Source organism: Neoarius graeffei, chromosome 25 (assembly GCF_027579695.1).
Source record: "Neoarius graeffei isolate fNeoGra1 chromosome 25, fNeoGra1.pri, whole genome shotgun sequence".
Lineage (NCBI taxonomy): Eukaryota > Metazoa > Chordata > Actinopteri > Siluriformes > Ariidae > Neoarius > Neoarius graeffei.
In genome coordinates, this window is record NC_083593.1 from 45,718,532 (window position 1) to 45,741,441 (window position 22,910).

Consider the following 22,910-nt stretch of genomic DNA (forward strand, 5'->3'; position numbering starts at 1 on the left):
AGCAGACTAATGAGACCGAAGGTGTCAAATTACTGGAAATTTCCAGAACAATCTTATAATCTTGTAATACAGGATGGTTTAAGTTATAAATCAGTTATAGAAACTGTTTTATTTAATCAGGCTAACAGATCAACATCCAGGTCCCTACCAAATCCACCATTAGCTTGATCAATTCTATAAAAGTCTTTTTAAATTCTGAAAACTGTACAAATGTTGTTGTTTTCCACCAAAGAGGCGGGATTAGCCAACGCAGAATAGTGACGTTTGTCTCTTGTTGATGACGTGTAGGTCGCATGAATGCGACCTGTCCGGTCAGACTGCAGTCGCATGTGAAAATATCGGATATGCATCGGATTTAGGACCACATATCCAAGCGGCCTGGGTCGCATGTGAAAAAAATCGGATCTGTGTCGTTCAGATTGTCAATAACAAATCGGATACAGGTCGCATATGGGCAAAAAAAATCGGATATGGGTCGTTTCAGGGTGCAGTCTGAACGTAGTCCAAGCCTCCTCACCCAGCATCAGTCACTAATGCTCTTGTGGGTGAATCTGTGGTACAAATCTCCACAGCCACACTCTAAAACCTAAGTGCGGAAGCCGATGTTCTCACAATGTGATGGTGTTCAACAAGCACAAATGGATGTGACAGTCAGGTGTCCACATACTTTTGACCATAGCGTTGATACTTACAGGGTAAGAGAACATCGTTACATGATTATGTAGCAACAGGAAAGATTATGAAAGTGAATATTCACAATCATCTATTAAAAGTTCATAATTGGGACAGGCCCATAGGAAATTATGCATAAAACAATGTTCACTGATTTTCAAGGAATTAAGGGCGGAATCAGTCCATCATCTTTGGGAAGTGTTCTCATGAAATATCACCAGCAATGTTGGGTATTCAGCACTTCAGGGTGTGCCGTTATTGGAAAATAATCAGTGTGATGCTGCGTATACCTAACCACTAACAATTTGTCATACTTTATCTGTTTATAATTGCATTTAATAATGTGTAATGTCCAAGAAACAAGTTAGCTCGACAGTGCTGAGGTATAAAATTAAACATTACAGTCCCACATGTTAATGAAAAGCCTTTTTATATGAAAACAAAACTCCATTGTGCACGCATGGTGTATGGAGGAAAAACAGACAAATCTCTCGCTGCTTAAAGTCTTAGGCAGATTAGAAGAGGTCATGCACAAAGAGCAGGGAGGGCAAGGAGAGTTATGAAGAAGTGAAGTAATCCTACTAGAAGGCTGAATGGAAGGAGGTGGACACTGTGTAGGCCTTTATTAGCACACGAACACTGTGGGGGGGGACCTGCGGCATGGCCGCTATGCAACCGGCTTACACTCGGGCCAAGTGCAGTGGAATATGGCTTTACAATAAAAGGCGGCTTTGTGCAACGGCAGGCTGACGGGAGAGCAAGAAATCTGCTTTGAAAGTTTGAGAAATGCTCTTTTTTTTACATGAATTACAGCAATTCAGCTGCAGTCATTTGGCGGTGACTCAAAATTCCTTTGGATACATTTCACCGCTCCATATTTTACGCCACTAAACGTCTGTAGTTTTGCCTTCCTTCAATAAGAGTCCTCCATTCCTCAACATTGTTTCCCAAAGTGTATGAGGACTTTAACTAAAATAAAATAAAATTAAATTAAATTAAATTAAGTACTTCAAGCAAGCTCACTCACCAGGACAGCATAATGGCTCCGCGGTTGACTGAAGCCCATGTTTTGAGCTTTTCTAACCCCACTGTCTCCAGGAGGATCCGTGAGAAACGCTCTGTACAAATGCACACAGCAAACCATTAAATAGCTGAGCGACCTTGGGATAGTCAAAGGCGCGATAGAAATGTAACTACTTATTATTATCACTATTAAATTAAAATACTTAGTTTGTGTTAGCAGCACTGGTGCAAATTGTTACTCTCACTCAGGATCTTTCCACTTTATTCTTATTTCTCCTAACATTTTTAGGATGCTATTTCTCCCTCAGTTTTCAACCAATCACCAAATTTCACATGAAGAGTACCTCTGGGCTCAATTACCTTGCTATGACTTTTGGTGGTGATCTGGATCACTGATCCATGAAAAACAGGATTTTTTCAATCATTTATACACTACCGTTCAAAAGTTTGGGGTCACTTTGAAATGTCCTTATTTTTGAAAGAAAAGCACTGTTCTTTTCAATGAAGATCACTTTAAACTAATCAGAAATCCACTCTATACATTGCTAATGTGGTAAATGACTATTCTAGCTGCAAATGTCTGGTTTTTGGTGCAATATCTCCATAGGTGTATAGAGGCCCATTTCCAGCAACTCTCACTCCAGTGTTCTAATGGTACAATGTGTTTGCTCATTGCCTCAGAAGGCTAATGGATGATTAGAAAACCCTTGTACAATCATGTTAGCACAGCTGAAAACAGTTGAGCTCTTTAGAGAAGCTATAAAACTGACCTTCCTTTGAGCAGATTGAGTTTCTGGAGCATCACATTTGTGGGGTCGATTAAATGCTCAAAATGGCCAGAAAAATGTCTTGACTATATTTTCTATTCATTTTACAACTTATGGTGGGAAATAAAAGTGTGACTTTTCATGGAAAACACAAAATTGTCTGGGTGACCCTAAACTTTTGAACGGTAGTGTAACTTGGTCAATTTTCATGGTTTTTTCAATAATTTTTTTTTATTTTGTTCAGAGTGGCAGGATGCGACTTTTCCTCACTAACTGCCATTCTCTATCTCTTACCATTCCGGATCTATAGGGTACAGTGACCAGACATCCCGGTTTGTAACGACTAGCGCAAATTACTGTAACTTTAGTCACAGTCTCTATCTAGTTATTATTATTATTATTATAGCAGTGTCACAAATTATAAATCACAACTCAATATATTTCAAAACTTGAAGGTGAGGTTTTTATTATTATTTTTTTTTCACTATTTGAATTTCTAAGGCTAAAGCAGTCACAACTACAATACTGTAATAATGTATAGAGACATTACACCCTTACCCTCTCGCTCGGATGCTTTCATCTTAGAGTCCTGCTCAATCAGCCATTTCAGCACAAGATGACCAGCAGGGTGTTCGGCCATGTGCAGCTAGAAAAAAGAAAAGGTGGGAGATTTTGACTTTGGCCATAAAGATTTAATTCTATTTAATATAACTTACTTGAAGTACTTTTTTTTTTTAAACAGTGATGTGCATTACTCCATTTATGACAATACAACGGATTTCTCAATCCAAGCAATCTATTTTTTATATATTTTTTTAAGTGGCCTACGATTAAATACAATCTGCATGTGTTCTGATGTGATACAACATGATTCATGATTTTAATCCGAAACTCTGTGTCCAAAATTGCTCCCTACTCACTATATAGGGCACTATAGAGTTACGATGCCATTTTGTAGTGCTATCCGAAACCTTAGTGAGGATTATTTACACCCTGTACAGTGCACTCAAAGTATCCCACAATGCATCACAAAAAGTAGTGTACAACCGACGGTCACTAACCAAGCAATATATCCCATCATGCATTGCAGTCGTGCTGAAAGAAATCAAATTAAAAGTCTCAAATTCAATTTAATAAAAGACAGCGGCAAAGAAGAAAGAAAGTGGCAAAGAAGAAAGAAAGTATTCAGCCTTGATTTAAAAGAACTGAAAGATGCAGGTGCTTTGTATTTATTAATGTCGGAAATACGCTCAGTATAATATGGATTTATCACGAAAGTACATGCATGTATTTATTATTTTGAAAACCCACCAGCCGACTGATCTGGCACGTTTTAATTGTGCGACAGTAATGACGTAAATACCAGCACGACGGACTAGTGTCCGAAAGCGTTTTTTCATTTTACCAATGAGCTCACTATATAGTTCTCTATACAGTAATTCCCTATATAGGGAGTAGCGAACGAGTGAGTGATTTCGGACACAAGGAAAGTATTAGCTCTGAAGAGTACGAAGCTACGTCTCCTCCTTATAATTGTTCTGATTCTTGTATCATTTAATAATTTTTTTTAATTGGTATATTTACACTACCGTTCAAAAGTTTGGGGTCACCCAGACAATTTTGTGTTTTCCATGAAAAGTCACACTTTTATTTCCCACCATAAGTTGTAAAATGAATAGAAAATATAGTCAAGACATTTTTCTGGCCATTTTGAGCATTTAATCGACCCCACAAATGTGATGCTCCAGAAACTCAATCTGCTCAAAGGAAGGTCAGTTTTATAGCTTCTCTAAAGAGCTCAACTGTTTTCAGCTGTGCTAACATGATTGTACAAGGGTTTTCTAATCATCCATTAGCCTTCTGAGGCAATGAGCAAACACATTGTACCATTAGAACACTGGAGTGAGAGTTGCTGGAAATGGGCCTCTATACACCTATGGAGATATTGCACCAAAAACCAGACATTTGCAGCTAGAATAGTCATTTACCACATTAGCAATGTATAGAGTGTATTTCTGATTAGTTTAAAGTGATCTTCATTGAAAAGAACAGTGCTTTCCTTTCAAAAATAAGGACATTTCAAAGTGACCCCAAACTTTTGAACGGTAGTGTATACCATAGGTTTATGTCACATATTAGAACCCAATTATCTATTTATCCAATTATTCATGTTGAAACAAACATCAAAATAATTATACATTTAAATTTCTGAGCACAAATCTAATTGGACAGTACTGTACTAAAAGCCTGGATATTCCATAACCTTAATTACACTTTCATAAACACACCTGTCCTTCCACACCACCGGCCACAAAGTCTTCAGCTGCCAGCTGCGCTACGGCTTCCATGGCAGGTCGGAGGTCACCGACGGCGGCTCCTAGGATGTCACTGACTGCCACGCTGCAGGCTTTATCCATCACCATGGAGCGCGTGTTCTCACACAGGTACTGTAGCAGAGGAGGTGACACGGCCTCCAAGAGTTCTCGCCTCCTCACTGCCACGTCCTTTTTACTACAGAACAAACAATGTATTAGCCATAAGATGTTAAAACCAGGTTTAACTTACAAGCTTGTCTCCAGTACAGGAATTGGTTCTTATTCCAGTATGTTATATTAAACACTCTCTTTATGATACCTATATAAATCAAGGACTCCTCACTAACAAACCAAAAGTCGATGGGGTGGAGTCAGACCTGATCCAGCTCCTCCTATCTGGGCAAAGTCACACCAAAAGACCAGGGGATGGAGAAAACTAGGTGTGTTTCAGGCTATTGTACAGTGTCTGGTGTGTTAGGGTTAAGGGTTGGGGTTAGCTGAGGAGTTAGATCAGGTCCCGCTCCACCTCCTGGACTTTTGGTTCTACAGCATGTCCTGTTAGAGTGTTTTGGTTTTTTTAGTATTGTTTTCCATATAGAAATCATGACTTTTTCAGTTATTAGTGAAGAAAGATCTCATCTTGTTTTAAAAATTGTAGATTATTATATTTGCAGGGGTGATAGCGTTCCGGCGCCGCGCCGGATTTCCGGCGTACCGTGGCTGGGGAAAAAAAAAAAAAAATCTAGTTCGCCCATTGTCCTGTGTCATTCTGAGATGCGCAGATAGACAGTAAAGGGAATTCGGAATTCCCTTTACTGTCTATCTGCACATCTCAGAATGATGGGCGAACTAGATTTTTTTTTTTTTTCCCCAGCCACGGTACGCCGGAAATCCGGCGCGGCGCCAGAACGCTATCACCCCGGTATTTGAAAAGAAATTGTACTGGAGGATCATGTAGACAGGAGCCAATAAATTAGGTGTGCGTGTGTGTGAGAAACTGAGAGAGACCGACCTATGGGCATTGCCGTCCCCCTTCTCCAGCAGCTGCACCATTTCAGGTAACAGGTGAGCTGGGTCTCGAGGGCTGAGCAAATACAGCAGCACCTTCTTGCCGTATTTATTATGCAAGACCTCTGCCAGGGAACTCACCAGCTCCTGGGAATTACAAAACCCCATCCGTTGACGTTCATCAAAATTGTGCATGTTTTTTTCATTTGTTTTTACTTGATCTCAGGAACAGGAGATCTGAAAAGTCTTCAAAATCTAATACATGTGCAATCTCTAATAAAGCTCTCCGCCAGAATCACAATATTACAGACAGATTCCCTGAGCCTTCAGGAAAAAGAGGCTTTAAAAAAAAAAAAAACACCTGATGAATGGCCTTCAATGATTAATGACCAGAATCATGTTGTGTCCATGAAAATTTAAAGCACTCACTGATATAATTGCTTGCTTGACAAGTTTGGTGTCATCGATGCAGTCGAAGGCTGCGAGCAGCACCAAGTGTCCGAATTCTCCCTGTGAAACAGAGCATCAGAGTCACGAACTGCTAAGTTCAAATAACAAAATGGATAATCCACATTATTCTATCCACATTGACTGGATACGAGCAATCGCACGCTCTGATTGGCTACTCTACTACTAGGCTATCAGCTCATATAGAGATCTTGCATGTGACGTCACAGCCGATCCAGATTGTAACAGACGCCATCTTGTCGGTCAAACGCCATATTTCCGCCTTCTGCTTCTACTTCTACCTTTTCTTCTGGAAAACCCTACTATATACAATTCTACTACAACGGCTGCGGCTACAAGCTCTCCCTACCTGTGCACGTTTTTTATGTTTTTTGTGTGTATTTCTGCATGTTGATCGTCTGTACCGGACTTCAATATCCACTACAACCGTATGGACTTACTGGACATTGGTTTCCAGCAGAAAATGACGGTTTGTAGCGATTTCCATCGCATGCACAACATTCCGGACGACACAGCGAGACCAGCGGGGTCTCCGTGGATTGTTATCGGGTCTGGCAGGCGAAGGAGGCGGCGTCGGGAGAGGAAGCAAAAGCGAGGCTGCAGAGCCGGCCTGTTGACTAAGCTCAGAAAACAGCCACTCAAACCTCCACTGCCAAGCCTCTATCTCTCCAACGCCAGATCCATGGTAAACAAGACGGACGATTTGGAATTACACCTGGAATTACCTTATTCTATTCTATAATCGGCTGGTCAGTGCTATACTAGGTACTACTGATATATCTAGTATCAGTACTAGTAATACTTAAGTGACTTACCCGTCCAATGAGGATTGTTATTTTCTTGTTTACAAGATGCCACATCTGAGGGCGGCTGACAAATCCTGAATTTCTGTAAAGATAACTGTCCAGAGATTTATAAGCACGCAGTGCTTCACCACTGAACAGCGAGGGAAAGTTTATGAGGTAATTATACACATCTGGGTATTCCACCTCTGGCAGTTCCATATCCACTGACACGGTCGTGAAAACTACGTCCGGTAAGCGATAAGGGTCACTAATCTGTAGGTCGTTTATTTTAGACATATATCTAGTTATCTGTTCATTAGAAAAATGAGCCGTGTAGTCCGTCGGTTGAAATTTATCCTTTTTGTACACGAGTGCAGCAGTATTCAGCGGTGTTTTTTACCGACAAGATGGCGGCTGTGTACTTTCCGGTCACGTGACTGCAAGATCTCTATACAGTGTGTAGAGAAAAACAAAATGGCGGCGCGTGTTGCCGAATCAACCGAGGACGAAATTAAAAACTCTCCTCGAAAACAAAACCCCAAAAAAGCAAAACCGACAAAATATGGAATGAAAGCATTTGATGGTAAGAATGTCACTTTTTATTTTTTTAAGAATTATTATTATAGCATTTTTCACAAATTGATACGGTCATTTCGCCGGTTTGTTTGCCGGAAATGATTTTGTCAGACGTTTTGTATAAAGCTTTTGTTTATTGAATTTGTAAAAAATAAAAATGCCCCATTTCTTAAAATCCAGTGAATGTGGATAGAACAAAACAGTTATTCCATTCAATCTCGTCGTACATGGCTTATAGCTGACTCGGTGCTACGCGCCTCATCGGCTATCAGCTCGTGTACGACTCGATTTCATGGAATAACTTAAATACAGTGGGGCAAAAAAGTATTTAGTCAGTCACCAATTCTGCAAATTCTCCCACTTAAAAAGATGAGAGAGGCCTGTAATTTTCATCATAGGTATACCTCAACTATGAGAGACAAAATGAGAAAAAAAAAATCCAGAAAATCACATTGTCTGATTTTTAAAGAATTTATTTGCAAATTATGGTGGAAAATAAGTATTTGGTCAATAACAAAAGTTCATCTCAATACTTTGTTATATACCCTTTGTTGGCAATGACAGAGGTCAAACGTTTTCTGTAAGTCTTCACAAGGTTTTCACACACTGTTGCTGGTATTTTGGCCCATTCCTCCATGCAGATCTCCTCTAGAGCAGTGATGTTTTGGGGTTGTCGCTGGACAACACGGACGTTCAACTCCCTCCAAAGATTTTCTATGGGGTTGAGATCTGGAGACTGGCTAGGCCACTCCAGGACCTTGAATTGCTTCTTACAAAGCAACTCCTTCGTTGCCCGGGCGGTGTGTTTGGGATCATTGTCATGCTGAAAGACCCAGCCACGTTTCATCTTCAGTGCCCTTGCTGATGGAAGGAGGTTTTCACTCAAAATCTCACGATACATGGCCCCATTCATTCTTTCCTTTACACGGATCAGTCGTCCTGGTCCCTTTGCAGAAAAACAGCCCCAAAGCATGATGTTTCCACCCCCATGCTTCACAGTAGGTATGGTGTTCTTTGGATGCAACTCAGCATTCTTTCTCCTCCAAACATGACGACAAGTTGAGTTTTTACCAAAAAGTTCTATTTTGGTTTCATCTGACCATATGACATTCTCCCAATCCTCTTCTGGATCATCCAAATGCTCTCTAGAAAACTTCAGACGGGCCTGGACATGTACTGGCTTAAGCAGGGGGATATGTCTGGCACTGCAGGATTTGAGTCCCTGGCGGCGTAGTGTGTTACTGATGGTAGCGTTTGTTGCTTTGGTCCCAGCTCTCTGCAGGTCATTCACTAGGTCCCCCCGTGTGGTTCTGGGATTTTTGCTCACCGTTCTTGTGATCATTTTGACCCCACAGGGTGAGATCTTGCGTGGAGCCCCAGATCGAGGGAGATCATCAGTGGTCTTGTATGTCTTCCATTTTCTAATAATTGCTCCCACAGTTTATTTCTTCACACCAAGCTGCTTACCTATTGCAGATTCAGTCTTCCCAGCCTGGTGCAGGTCTACAATTTTGTTTCTGGTGTCCTTTGACAGCTCTTTGGTCTTGGCCATAGTGGAGTTTGGAGTGTGACTGTTTGAGGTTGTGGACAGGTGTCTTTTATACTGATAACGAGTTCAAACAGGTGCCATTAATACAGGTAACGAGTGGAGGACAGAGGAGCCTCTTAAAGAAGTTGTTACAGGTCTGTGAGAGCCAGAAATCTTGCTTGTTTGTAGGTGACCAAATATTTATTTTACCGAGGAATTTACCAATTAATTCATTAAAAATCCTACAATGTGATTTCCTGGATTCTTTCCCCCCATTCTGTCTCTCATAGTTGAAGTGTACCTATGATGAAAATTACAGGCCTCTCTCATCTTTTTAAGTGGGAGAACTTGCACAATTGGTGGCTGACTAAATACTTTTTTGCCCCACTGTATATAAGAGAAACATAAAATGATATGGTGCAATACGCAGTCATTTGTAGCAAAAACTAGCTAAATAATTGTCATGACAATTATTTCAATACTGAAAATAAAAAGCTGGTTATTATTTTGCCCGTCACTGAGCAAACTTATTGTGCAATGCTGCTGTATAAAACCTCAGTTTACCATCGCAAACTTCGCCATGTACGTCTTCATGGTTTTCACAATAACCTTCCTGTCCTGAAATACAGGTCACACACACACACACACACACACACACACTTAGAACAATGCAGTATAACAAGAAAAGAGGTAAATCTCTGACTTCTCCCTCGTACGGGATTTCAGAGGCAGTGAGAGCTCACCTTGGCTGTTCCGTGCCACAAGCAGTGCATAGCTACACGCGCACCATCATGTGTGTGCGCCATATACACCACCGATTCCCTTATAGACTCGATCATTTCCTGCAATGCAGATTTAACACGGATCTGTACAAATTCTGAACTGTGCATTATATACAGACTGTATGAATTTAAATGCAATTGCTCTTCATATGGACTGATTTCTTACTGTTTTCTGTTTGTCTGGTGCGTGGAGGAAGAAGTCGAGGAACACTTTGTGGACAAGTGAGTGTTTAATGACAGCTTCTCTGTTCAAGAAAAAACAAGCAGATTCGACAGAATTACACAAATGTTAATAGACTGGAAAGCAAAATATTTAACTATTAAAAATGATTCCGAAATTGAGTGTTGGATTTAATGCTCCAGCATGTAAGATTCTGGCATGTCATCGTCTCTGGTGCTATTTCGCGGAGGAACATTCTGAAGCATGGGTTGTACTAACTCTTCCTCCACTGTGCACGTTAATTTACCCATTCAGACAGAATTCAAGGCTGCGTCCCAAAATGCACACCAAGCTGGCACATCCAGGTTTATTCACGTGTCAGGATTAGTCGGTATTCATTGTGCACATCAGTGTGACCATCACAGTTACCAGAGTAGCAGATAATTGAGAAAAATCTCCCAAGAACATCTTGTCCTTTCGCTAACATCGGCGCTTACTCTGACTACCTGATCCAGCTGCAGTGCCCATGTTTAACTACCCAACATCAAATCAACCATCATCCATCATTTTCTAGCTTCCCACCAAATTAGACAACAAATAAATATATAATAACGGTTTTATCTGTTCAGCAAGAAAAACTAAAAACTCAATCAACTCCACTTTCCTCTTATAACATAATTTTGGACTCTTGCTGGCTGTCTCTCTCTCTCTCTCTCCCTTCCGATTAGCAGCAGCTCCTGCCAGCCACCATATATCTGGACTTATTATATCCACATTCATTGGATATCAGCAATTGCGTGCTCCGATTGGCTACTCTACAACTAGGCTCATATACCGTGAGTAGAGAAAAACAAAATGGCGGAGCACGTTGCTGAACCAACTGAGGACGAAATAAAAACTCTCCTCGAAAACCTTATGGCTGCAATAACAATTCAACTGATAGTAGTCCATCATTTCATTCTTTTCCGACCGATAAAAGACTTCAGAAGATAAATTATTAAATTTACAAACGAATTTGCATTGTTTAGTAGTTGTGTGCACTGTAGCATTGACATCTTCCATTTACCACACTTTGAAAGATGAATTGTGATAGTAATCGTGGACACTTTTATTTTATTGTGGGTTTTTTTTTTTTGTCCAAATTGTATCATCTCTGGCTGCACTAGTAGAGCTATTAGAGACCGCCATTTTCTATCTGTGTTTACCCATTTCAGATCATGTGATCTTGAGTCCAAGGAGGTCTATCTATACTTACTCTATTACACTTTTCTGGATCCAGAATCCAGAAAAAAGATACAGATCACTTCCAAGAGTTAACCAGTTCGAAGCTGGGTTAGGACAAAGCTACATGCCAAATTTCATCACAATCCATCCACTACTTTTTGAGTTATCTTGATGATAAAAAATTGATCCGGATCCAAAATCTGGATCCTGATCCGGATCAACATCAAAACTGCTTGAACCTAAGAGAATACTAAGGGTGTATTCAGACCAGGATAGTTCGATAGTTCACTTGCTTTGATCCGAACCAAATGTTTTTTTTATTTTTTCATTTTGGTGCGGTTCGCTTTCACACTGTACATTTTAGTAAGCGGACCAAAATCTGTCAACAAAGCCACGCCTCAATTATATTTTGACCCCAGAATAGTATCCAGGTCATCGTAATAGATGAATTTCTTTTTTGCGTCGCTAGTACCGCCACTTTTTGAAAGAATGTCCCTGATTTTAATGTAGGTCTGACGGAGTTTCTTCACTTTTAGCCGACATTGTTCTGGGGAGCGCGTGAACCCCTTCTCCTTCATTTTCTCACTGAATACAGCAAACACGTCGGCATTTTTGTGTGTTCTCTCCAAAAGCTCAGATATGTGGACATCTGCCCATATATCCACAAGGGTACGCGTTTCTTCCTCGGCCCACGTTTGCCCCCTACTCATTTTTTGTATTCGCCTACCACTGGTGACTGAACGACTGTTGTAAGGTTCCCTTGACAACCGAAACAGTGTTTGCACTTTGCGGTGGAGTGTCAAGACTCTGTTTCCCATAATGCTCGACAAACAACGGAAGCTCCCGAGGTACAAAAAAGCAAAACTGTCGGATTAGGTCCGGTCTGTTTTCACACCTCCAAAAGATCCGCACCAGGGTTCCTTTGGTCCGGACCGAGTCCGACCTTGCAGCTCGGTCTCGGTCCGCTTGTTTGGGCCGGATCAGAGTTCGGTGGTTTGTATTCAGACCAACCCAAAAGGTCCGGACCAAGGGAAATTTGGTTCGTTTGGTCCGGACCAAACAACGTAGGTGTGAATACGCCCTAAAGCTGTACACGAAATTTCATCCAAATCTGTTCACTACTTTTTGAGTTACGTTGGTAACAGACAAAATAAATCCTAGATCCACATACTGTACGTATCCGGAGTTGCATCAAAATCTAATCAATTGTTTCTTGGTCCATGGCTCACCTTTCCTCCAAATGTCATCAAAATCCAATCACTGCTTTTTGAGTTATGTTGGGAACAGACAAACAAAACAGAGGCAAAAACATAACCTCCTTCAAAAACATTAGCAAAGGTAAACATAATACGAAAAAAAAAGACACCCCCCCCCCCCCCCCCCCCCAAAAAAAAAAAACACCCACCCACACCATTAGCTGACTTGACTAATTTAACCCTTTGGTGACTGACCCCTTGAAAATGGTTCCTCCAGGAACGATGACGTTTCAGTTGTCAAGACAACGGAAAAACTAAAATACAAAAACAGAAAGATACGTCACAATGCTCTTGTGCACAAAACAAAATGCTCTTGTATTTGTATTTTAGTTTTTCCGTTGTCTTGACAACTGAAACGTCATGGTTCCTGGAGGAACCATTTTCAAGGGGTCAGTCACCAAAGGGTTAGCAAGAGTGCTCTGAGAGCATGATATCCCCTGCTGGCAACTATATCTATGCTATAAGTGCTTAATACACCCTCATGAAATTGTCGAAGTACAAGTTTGGTAATCAAGGGCCAAAACTCTGGTGAAACGTGACCAAATTGAACGAAATTGTAATATGCGCATTACCAACATATAGCAAAGCCTTTTGCAAAGTTCCGGAAAATTCCTGCAAAAATTGTAAGAGGAGTTGATTTCAGAAGACGAGCACACTTTCATGAAATTGTCAAAGTACAAGTTTGGTAATCAAGGGCCCTAACTCTGGGAGGGGAGGAGAGATCGACCGAATTGAACTAAAATGCAATATGTGTATTACCAACATATAACAAAGCCTTTTTCCTAAGTTTCGTGAAATTCCTCCAAGAATTGTGAGAGGAGTTCATTTCAGAAGGCAAGCACACCCTCATGAAATTGTCAAAGTACAAGTTTGGTAATCAAGGGCCATAACTCTGGTAAAATGCGACTGAATTGAATGAAATTGCAATATGCGTATTACCGATATATAACAAAGAATCCTGTCAACTTTCGTGAAATTCCTCCAAAAAATTGTGAGAGGAGTTGATTTCAGAAGGCGAGTACCCTTCCTGGGACGGACAGACGGACATCGTCATGACATAATCCCCCTTCGGGCCTTTCGGCCAGCGGGGGATAAAAACTGTTGTGGTGGGTGTGGCCTTTTAATCTAATGTCCACACTTGAGTGAAAGAAACCAAAAAAAAAGTAAAGTAAAAAACAGAAAAGAAATAATAAAAACACACAAAAACATCAGCTGAATTCATGGGCGTGGCCTAATATTGTAACGTACACACTTGATTGACAGCCTTGTTTGGAGACACGCAGTCCTCACTCTAAATGAACCCTGCCCACTTTACGAATGGCACAGGACATGAATCCACTGAACAGTCACCGATTAATCAAACTTACTTTTGAGCCATAGGTGTGAGGATCTGCTTCATTTCTTCCATGATGCTCTCGACTTTATCGGGATTATTCTCCAGGACCTTTTCTATCGTAGGACATACTGAGGACTGGAAACAAAATCCTGCTGTTACTATCTCCCAAGGGGTCAATTAACTCTAAACCAAGAGCCATAAGTGACTGGAACATGAAACAGAAGCCTGAAAATATTGCTACCTTGCAAACTTGGAACGTGTTTCCATAAAGCTCTTCTGTAAGCATGAGTCTCTGGGACAGGACGGCCTTGTCGTTGTAAGCGTACTCAACCACAGACGAAGCCTCAGAGTGTCTGAGCATCTGTCTGACCTTCCCCTTAAAGGCCACCATCACCTCCGCCACCTGTTTCTTGTTCCTGATGGAGCACAGAGTTTAATCATTCTCACGCTGACCATATAAAATCTACGCAGTCTACTTTTTCCATTCTTTTCAGTTTCGGACTCCTCTTCCTCCAGTTTAATCAACTGTTATTTTATGCTTCATATGCGACACAGATGTGTCTTTACCTGGACACTCATCATAATACCCAGCCTGATATTTTCAATTTTGCTGCACTTTCATGTGAACGCTGCCCAATCTCCTGCTTTCAGTTGGTGTGTGAAACATCACTGGACAAAGCTGAGGCTTATAAACAGTAAATCCTCAAGGAGCCTTCACTGTCTAACAAACGTTTTAGTGATTAATGACTAATGAAGTCCCATCAAGCCAGTGAGGAAATCTAAAAGATGGAAGCTTGGATAAGGAAGTGCACTGCTTCTGATCCTTCTGTGCTCTGACAAAGGAAGATAATGTGTCTAAGGATAAAAAGGATTTAGGCGCACTTTATTTAGAGCATATTTAACAGTTATTCCACAAAACTGAGTCATACAAGAGCTGATAGCCATCGAGCAGAGCGAGATCAATGTACAACCCCGATTCCAAAAAAGTTGGGACAAAGTACAAATTGTAAATAAAAACGGAATGCAAAAATTTACAAATCTCAAAAACTGATATTGTATTCACAATAGAACATAGACAACATATCAAATGTCGAAAGTGAGACATTTTGAAATTTCATGCCAAATATTGGCTCATTTGAAATTTCCTGACAGCAACACATCTCAAAAAAGTTGGGACGGGGCAATAAGAGGCTGGAAAAGTTAAAGGTACAAAAAAGGAACAGCTGGAGGACCAAATTGCAACTCATTAGGTCAATTGGCAATAGGTCATTAACATGACTGGGTATAAAAAGAGCATCTTGGAGTGGCAGCGGCTCTCAGAAGTAAAGATGGGAAGAGGATCACCAATCCCCCTAATTCTGCACCGACAAATAGTGGAGCAATATCAGAAAGGAGTTCGACAGTGTAAAATTGCAAAGAGTTTGAACATATCATCTACAGTGCATAATATCATCAAAAGATTCAGAGAATCTGGAAGAATCTCTGTGCGTAAGGGTCAAGGCCAGAAAACCATACTGGGTGCCTGTGATCTTCAGGCCCTTAGATGGCACTGCATCACATACAGGCATGCTTCTGTATTGGAAATCACAAAATGGGCTCAGGAATATTTCCAGAGAACATTATCTGTGAACACAATTCACCGTACCATCCGCCATTGCCAGCTAAAACTCTATAGTTCAAAGAAGGAGCCGTATCTAAACACGATCCAGAAGCGCAGACGTCTTCTCTGGGCCAAGGCTCATTTAAAATGGACTGTGGCAAAGTGGAAAACTGTTCTGTGGTCAGACGAATCAAAATTTGAAGTTCTTTATGGAAATCAGGGACGCCGTGTCATTCGGACTAAAGAGGAGAAGGACGACCCAAGTTGTTATCAGCGCTCAGTTCAGAAGCCTGCATCTCTGATGGTATGGGGTTGCATTAGTGCATGTGGCATGGGCAGCTTACACATCTGGAAAGACACCATCAATGCTGAAAGGTATATCCAGGTTCTAGAGCAACATATGCTCCCATCCAGACGACGTCTCTTTCAGGGAAGACCTTGCATTTTCCAACATGACAATGCCAAACCACATACTGCATCAATTACAGCATCATGGCTGCGTAGAAGAAGGGTCCGGGTACTGAACTGGCCAGCCTGCAGTCCAGATCTTTCACCCATAGGAAACATTTGGCGCATCATAAAACGGAAGATACGACAAAAAAGACCTAAGACAGTTGAGCAACTAGAATCCTACATTAGACAAGAATGGGTTAACATTCCTATCCCTAAATTTGAGCAACTTGTCTCCTCAGTCCCCAGACGTTTACAGACTGTTGTAAAGAGAAAAGGGGATGTCTCACAGTGGTAAACATGGCCTTGTCCCAACTTTTTTGAGATGTGTTGTTGTCATGAAATTTAAAATCACCTAATTTTTCTCTTTAAATGATACATTTTCTCAGTTTAAACATTGGATATGTCATCTATGTTCTATTCTGAATAAAATATGGAATTTTGAAACTTCCACATCATTGCATTCCGTTTTTATTTACAATTTGTACTTTGTTCCAATTTTTTGGAATCGGGGTTGTAATTCTCCTATTTTATATTAAACTTTGGTCAAATATCTGTCAGATTTTGCATTTTGTGCAATTGTTTTTACCTTGCACAATACCAGAAAAATTCAGTTGAAATCAAGCCATTTGAGGCGAATTGGTCCGTCTCTGAAAAAACTTGGCATTTGGATTTCCCGGCAAACATTGATTTTCGTGACGTCACGTGCGGGACGCCTCCCTCTGAATCCTACATCAGCGCTGGTTTGTTTATGAGAAAATGACCTGGTGGTTTTCTGCAAATTTCTCAACATTATCATGTAATTATTAAAATGGTTAACAGATGTATCGTAGGAGGGTGTAGCAACACCAATCATGATGGGATTAGTACTCATCGTTTCCCACATTGCACTCAGGTGACAATTCCATATTTCAATGCAAAATCCCTAGCTGCTAAACTTGGTCTACACAGGCTGTGCACTGAAACCGTGCAAAGTTCTCGCAGCTTGCTGGCGCTTCCGCAGGTGACGTCACGAATCAGGCTCCAGACTCCCTTGGGATTTTTCCAGACGTGTTTTATTTTATTTTTTCCTGTTGTAAACAGAAAGGTCTTGTGCAAAATTACTATTCTGGATGAGTGTGTAAAGGGACATACTTTCATATAAAAATAAAAAAAGAAATTGGTCCAGGATACGCACCAAGTCAAGAGAAACGACAGAAGACCATTAATACTTTAAAGGACCCATGGCATGGTGGTTTGTTGATGCTTTAAACGGGATCGTGGAGGCTTCCGGATGTTATATCCGCAGCCTTTCTCGAAATGAACCCTCGGAACGTAGATATAGCCTCCTGGAAGAAAGCCCCATTTCAGCCCTTTTCCCAGTGCGTTGTTTTGCTAATGAGAAGCATGGAGGCGGGGAAGGGTAGAGGGTGGGGGCGTGCCATGGGGGGCTGCCGTCTGCCTCCCAAGCCGGCCGAGAGCGCTCCTCGTCGGGCACGGCCAGGCGGGCGAATGCCCTGGTCTGTCCGCCCTGTCTAAAAAAATGGTAAAACTCTCCCGTCGGCAGTTTTGAGCAGTTTTACCATGGAGGAGTGGGGACTTTGCCGTTTCCTCCCCCCCAACTCGCCCCTGAGAGAACCGCTGCCTCCACGGGCGGCCGGTGCCGCTGGAGGGCCACCCGCGCGACCTCGGCTCCCGACAAAAGATTGGATCTAGGGCTGACTTTCAATGGATCGCAGCGATGGAGCTGCTCTGCCACTCACGACACCCCGGCCCAGAATCAGGGAAAAATACCGTGCGCTGACGTCATTAAGGTGCGACGCGAGGAAATAAAATAAATTCAACAAATGTTTGGGTTTTTAGTGAACAAACAAACAAATAAAATGAACAAGTGACTTAAAAAAAAGAATGTGGGTGTCTTTGTAAAAACTGTTTTGATTGGCTATTATAACAGAGGTAGCGCAGAGTACCTGGCTAACTGCAGGAAGCGGTTAGCTGCACAGCTAATGTAGCCATTGCAAACGCACCGATTTTAAAACACGGCAAAACGACCAGTTATACACTTACTTGTTCGGTGTTTGTGGCTGATGCGGCAGGGATGCTTGGTACGGACCCAGGCTTCAGTGACAGCTGATGTGCAAAACCTGCCCTGTACTGTCCCAAGTTGTGGAAACATTCCTCAGGAAAATGCTTCCGACAAACATACACCGTCTTAGGTAGACTCGACGGCGTATTATTGGAGTAAATAAAATTAAGCCACTGCGTCTTCAGGGGCTCTCCCGCCGGCAGTAAAAACAGACTCCTTTCTGTGTTGTCACATCCATGTACAGCGCAATTTCCATGTTTCGCTCGCTTAGGTGGTGCCATGTTGTTGTGTCCTCTATGGTCTCCTCACTACAACTGGGCGGGCAATTCATACGGTGGGTGGGAATCCGGGGGGGGGGATCATTTCCCTTGCTGACGTAGTAAAGGGAAGAGTTTATCAACGCGCCGTTTTGACGCGCTATTCTCAAATGTTGGGCATAGTTTGGTTTACACATTATGAAATTTCTAGCCACTGGGGTGACTTAAGAAGGTCAGAGGAACTCATTTTAACGTTAAAAAACCTCAGAAAGTGAAAATTTCATGCCATGGGACCTTTAAGACATGAAAAAGTGTCTTTTAATTCATAAAAATAAAGAAAAAACGTTGAATTCGAAGGTGGGTACAAACTTTTGCCTGGTACTATATGTGCCCGATATTGTGCCTAATCACAGTGGTTCTGTCACATGGTTACTTACCCATACATTAAAAATTTCTTTACAATGTTCCTTGCATATCTGGATTTACTCAACTCCACCAAGTGATCTAGACAAAGAGGGCCAAATAAAAAAAAAAAAATTATATATCAAATGCAATTTATAAAAACAATATCAGCCCAATGTGCTAAAATACTGCGGTCATGAACACCAACCTTTGAGCTCATCAAAGATCTCTTGTCGCTGCTTGTCGTTTCCAAACTGTATGAAACACTGAAGCACTCGAGTCGAGTCATGAGCAAACGCAATCTAGAACAACATAAGCTGGCAATTATTCCTGCAACTGCAAATCAAATTATATGCTTTTTTTTAAATTACATGTTCTATCAGCCTTCATTCAGCGGGAATGCTCCATCTCTACGAGTTTAACTTTGGTCTTTTTCCAAGTGTCAATCTTGGACAAAACCAAAATCTCAAAGCGCTTGGTAGTGCATAAACACTTACTGCCGTTCTGTCTAACATATACAGTCTTGTTAGCATGAACAACTAAAACAATATTTACCGTCTTTATCTTGCCTCGCACGAGCTCCTGCAGTTCTTTCATCAACTTTACTCTCTTATCTGCGTCACAGTCTTTCCTGCAGCCAAAAACAACCACAGTGTAGTCACAGACAAATGATGCGAGTTACACACGTGTGTGGAAATGTAATCTGTTCACTACGCAAAAGCTTAGATGTGTGTCGCAGCTCAAATGTATACTTTTAGACACAGTTGAAAATACACAGTTGTATGGTTGATTCTTCAACCCAATACAGACCTAAAAAACACAGGTTCCGGTGTCGAGGGCTTTTTATTCTTCTGACTGACTGGTGTTTGTATACGACTTACACTACCGTTCAAAAGTTTGGGGTCACCCAGACAATTTTGTGTTTTCCATGAAGAGTCACACTTTTATTTCCCACCATAAGTTGTAAAATGAATAGAAAATATAGTCAAGACATTTTTCTGGCCATTTTGAGCATTTAATCGACCCCACAAATGTGATGCTCCAGAAACTCAATCTGCTCAAAGGAAGGTCAGTTTTATAGCTTCTCTAAAGAGCTAAACTGTTTTCAGCTGTGCTAACATGATTGTACAAGGGTTTTCTAATCATCCATTAGCCTTCTGAGGCAATGAGCAAACACATTGTACCATTAGAACACTGGAGTGAGAGTTGCTGGAAATGGGCCTCTATACACCTATGGAGATATTGCACCAAAAACCACACATTTGCAGCTAGAATAGTCATTTACCACATTAGCAATGTATAGAGTGGATTTCTGATTAGTTTAAAGTGATCTTCATTGAAAAGAACAGTGCTTTTCTTTCAAAAATAAGGACATTTCAAAGTGACCCCAAACTTTTGAACGGTAGTGTATTTTCAAACCACGCGTCTCTGTGACAAGATGCAGTCTAATGCAAGTTCCTGATGAGCAGCACTTTCCCCTCCTTCTACAGTGGAGTGGCTGAAGTGCCCTTGAGCAAGGCATCTACCCCCAACCGCCCCAGGTATGTTCACTGCTTCAGGTGGGTTAAAGAGGAACTGAAGTCATTTTTAAACTTGCTTTATTTCGTAAGTAACGTGTTATTCGATTACGTTTTCGGTTTTATTAACCTTATATCGTGACTCATATTGGCATATATTTTATATTACACTTATCGTCCTATTCGGTTTTTAGCCATGTTGAATGTAGTTCGTATGGTCCACGCAGGCGTCGCTTATCCGCGCGATCTTCACGAGACTTGTGCAAGACTTCAAACGTGAAGTGTCAGCGCCGCCATTTTGAAAACCGTTTACACAGCGGCCAGATCGCCGTATCATTCCCATTTAGATTCACTTCGAGATCTGCCAGCTTCATCAGCGATGGAGATCATTCCATACGACTTCAAACCAACGTAGAGTAGAGAAGAGCTGGAAAGACGACAGGATAAGGACTAGTCCGTCGCGCTGCTATGTACGTCATTACTGTCGCACAATTAAAACGTGCCAGATCAGGCAGCTGATGGGTTTTCAAAATAATAAATACATGCGTGTATTTTTGTGATAAATCCATATTATACTGAGCGCATTTCCCACATAATCCTCACTAAGGTTTCAGACAGCGCTACAAAATGGCGTCCTCAGTATATAGTGCTCTATATAGTGAGTAGGGAGCGATTTCGGACACAGGGAAAACTTCCGGCTTGATTACGTCAGCATTCAAAGGAGGGCGCGCGCGTCTTTTGACAACGTTGGCAGATGTTGGTCACTTTGATTTCCGCTGTACGTTTTACTTCCGTCCTACGAAGTCTCGCACAGGTCTCAACGAATCCCGTTTACGGCCGTTGCTTTGACGTATGGACTGATGTATTACAGAGCATATTTCAAACACTCATAACTTGCTATAGCAGCGACAAAATAGCTGCCAGAAATGCATATTTTATAAAATGAGATAAATAGAATTTTGATGATAAAAAATTTCCCTTCAGTTCCCCTTTAAATACAGAGAAAGAATTTCATTGTGCTTGAATGTACATGTGACAAATATAGGTTTAAAATTCCAAATTCCGTAATATTTCTGTCTCATCACCCAGCCCTTATTGTAAATTATTTTTAAATTTTTTTTTGCATGTATACAATTTTGTAGAGAATGTGTCACAGTCACTTTGAGGAAATTAGTATTGGAGGATCTCAAAAACCCAATATTGTAATCTCATCTCATCTCATTATCTCTAGCCGCTTTATCCTGTTCTACAGGGTCGCAGGCAAATCATATTTAAAAAAAAAAAAAGAGAACGAGCAGCACTAAAACACACTACACACACAAATGACCTTGAAATAGAGAACTGCTCACCTTCTGACCATCTCCCACACTTGTTTGGCTCTGTTCACTATGTGGTAGGTTTCTTTCTTATCGTTCTGTTGTCGATTCTGTTTTAACTCTTTCTTCTTTTGTTTAAACTCATTCCACTTGGGTTTCTTTGCCTCCGAGCCTGCACAGTTCAAAATAAACACACACATCCACAATGACCATACACTGTAAAAAAGAATAGTTGAGAATACTTGAAATTTCAAGGCAACAGTCTGCATTAATAATTTTATGTTTTGCCAACGATGTGCCCATGATAATCCAAACTATGATAACACTTATCTTTATTAAGAATTCTTAATTAAGTCAATTTTCAATTCCTCATTCTGCCAACATAGATTTCTCTTTTTGCTGAACAGTGGCATTCACAGTAGTACAAAAAGGCAATTGAGGTTATCACAAATTTTTTGGGGGGCTTTTTTTTTACCTTTATTTGGATAGGACAGTGTAGAGACAGGAAATAGGCAGGAGAGAGAGAGATCAGGAAATGACCTCAGGTCAGAATCAAACCCAGGCCCCCGGATTTATGGTATGGCGCCTTATCCACCTGAGCCACTACAACATGAACTTCAACCGGAGAGAGAACCACATTGCCCAGCCCTTGCATTTGGGAGAGGAAACCACGTGTCTTGGTCATTCAGAGCATGCGCTGAATAAACACCTGTGACAATTATGTATTTTCAATTTAGATTATTCACTATTGTATATTTACACATCTGAGGTGCACCCTATCAGTTTGATGTGGATTTTTCTTGATGTGGATAATTCTAAAAAATAGAATTACACTTTGTTCAAGTAATTCCATATTCACAATTGAATGGACAAGAAAATATGAATAATTATTAACGAACAGAAAAATCCACATCAAACTGATAGGGTGCACCTCAACGATGTGTAAATATGCAATAGTGAATAATCTGAATTGAAAATACATAATTGCCACAGGTGTTTATTCAGCGCATGCTCTTAATGACCAAGACACGGGGTTTCCTCTCCCAAATGCAAGGGCTGGGCAATGTGGTTCTCTCTCCGGTTGAAGTTCATGTTGTCGTGGCTCAGGTGGATAAGGCGCCATACCATAAATCTGGGGACCTGGGTTTGATTCCGACCTGAGGTCATTTCCCGATCCCTCCCCGTCTCTCTCTCCCGCTCATTTCCTGTCTCTACACTGTCCTATCCAAATAAAGGTAAAAAAAGCCCCAAAAAAATATCCAAAAAAAAATTTGTGATAACCTCAATTGCCTTTTTGTACTACTGTGAATGCCACTGTTCAGCAAAAAGAGAAATCTATGTTGGCAGAATGAGGAATTGAAAATTGACTTAATTAAGAATTCTTAATAAAGATAACAGTGTTA

General features: G+C 41.1%; 1 protein-coding gene across 1 annotated transcript in view; it reads right to left on the reverse strand.

Moving 5' to 3' along the window:
- The window catches only part of pum3 (pumilio RNA-binding family member 3), a 29,536-nt gene that overhangs the window by 3,569 nt on the left and 3,057 nt on the right, over window positions 1-22,910 (reverse strand). Inside the window, exons 4-17 of the mRNA XM_060908311.1 lie at window positions 21,541-21,679; window positions 19,230-19,305; window positions 18,883-18,976; window positions 18,710-18,776; window positions 14,142-14,316; window positions 13,932-14,035; window positions 10,091-10,169; window positions 9,886-9,984; window positions 9,707-9,760; window positions 6,215-6,295; window positions 5,790-5,932; window positions 4,751-4,973; window positions 3,021-3,108; window positions 1,700-1,790 (exon numbers count right to left, since the gene is read on the reverse strand). Coding sequence (XP_060764294.1) covers window positions 1,700-1,790; window positions 3,021-3,108; window positions 4,751-4,973; window positions 5,790-5,932; window positions 6,215-6,295; window positions 9,707-9,760; window positions 9,886-9,984; window positions 10,091-10,169; window positions 13,932-14,035; window positions 14,142-14,316; window positions 18,710-18,776; window positions 18,883-18,976; window positions 19,230-19,305; window positions 21,541-21,679 — 1,513 coding nt within the window. The remainder of the gene's footprint in view (window positions 1-1,699; window positions 1,791-3,020; window positions 3,109-4,750; window positions 4,974-5,789; window positions 5,933-6,214; window positions 6,296-9,706; window positions 9,761-9,885; window positions 9,985-10,090; window positions 10,170-13,931; window positions 14,036-14,141; window positions 14,317-18,709; window positions 18,777-18,882; window positions 18,977-19,229; window positions 19,306-21,540; window positions 21,680-22,910) is intronic.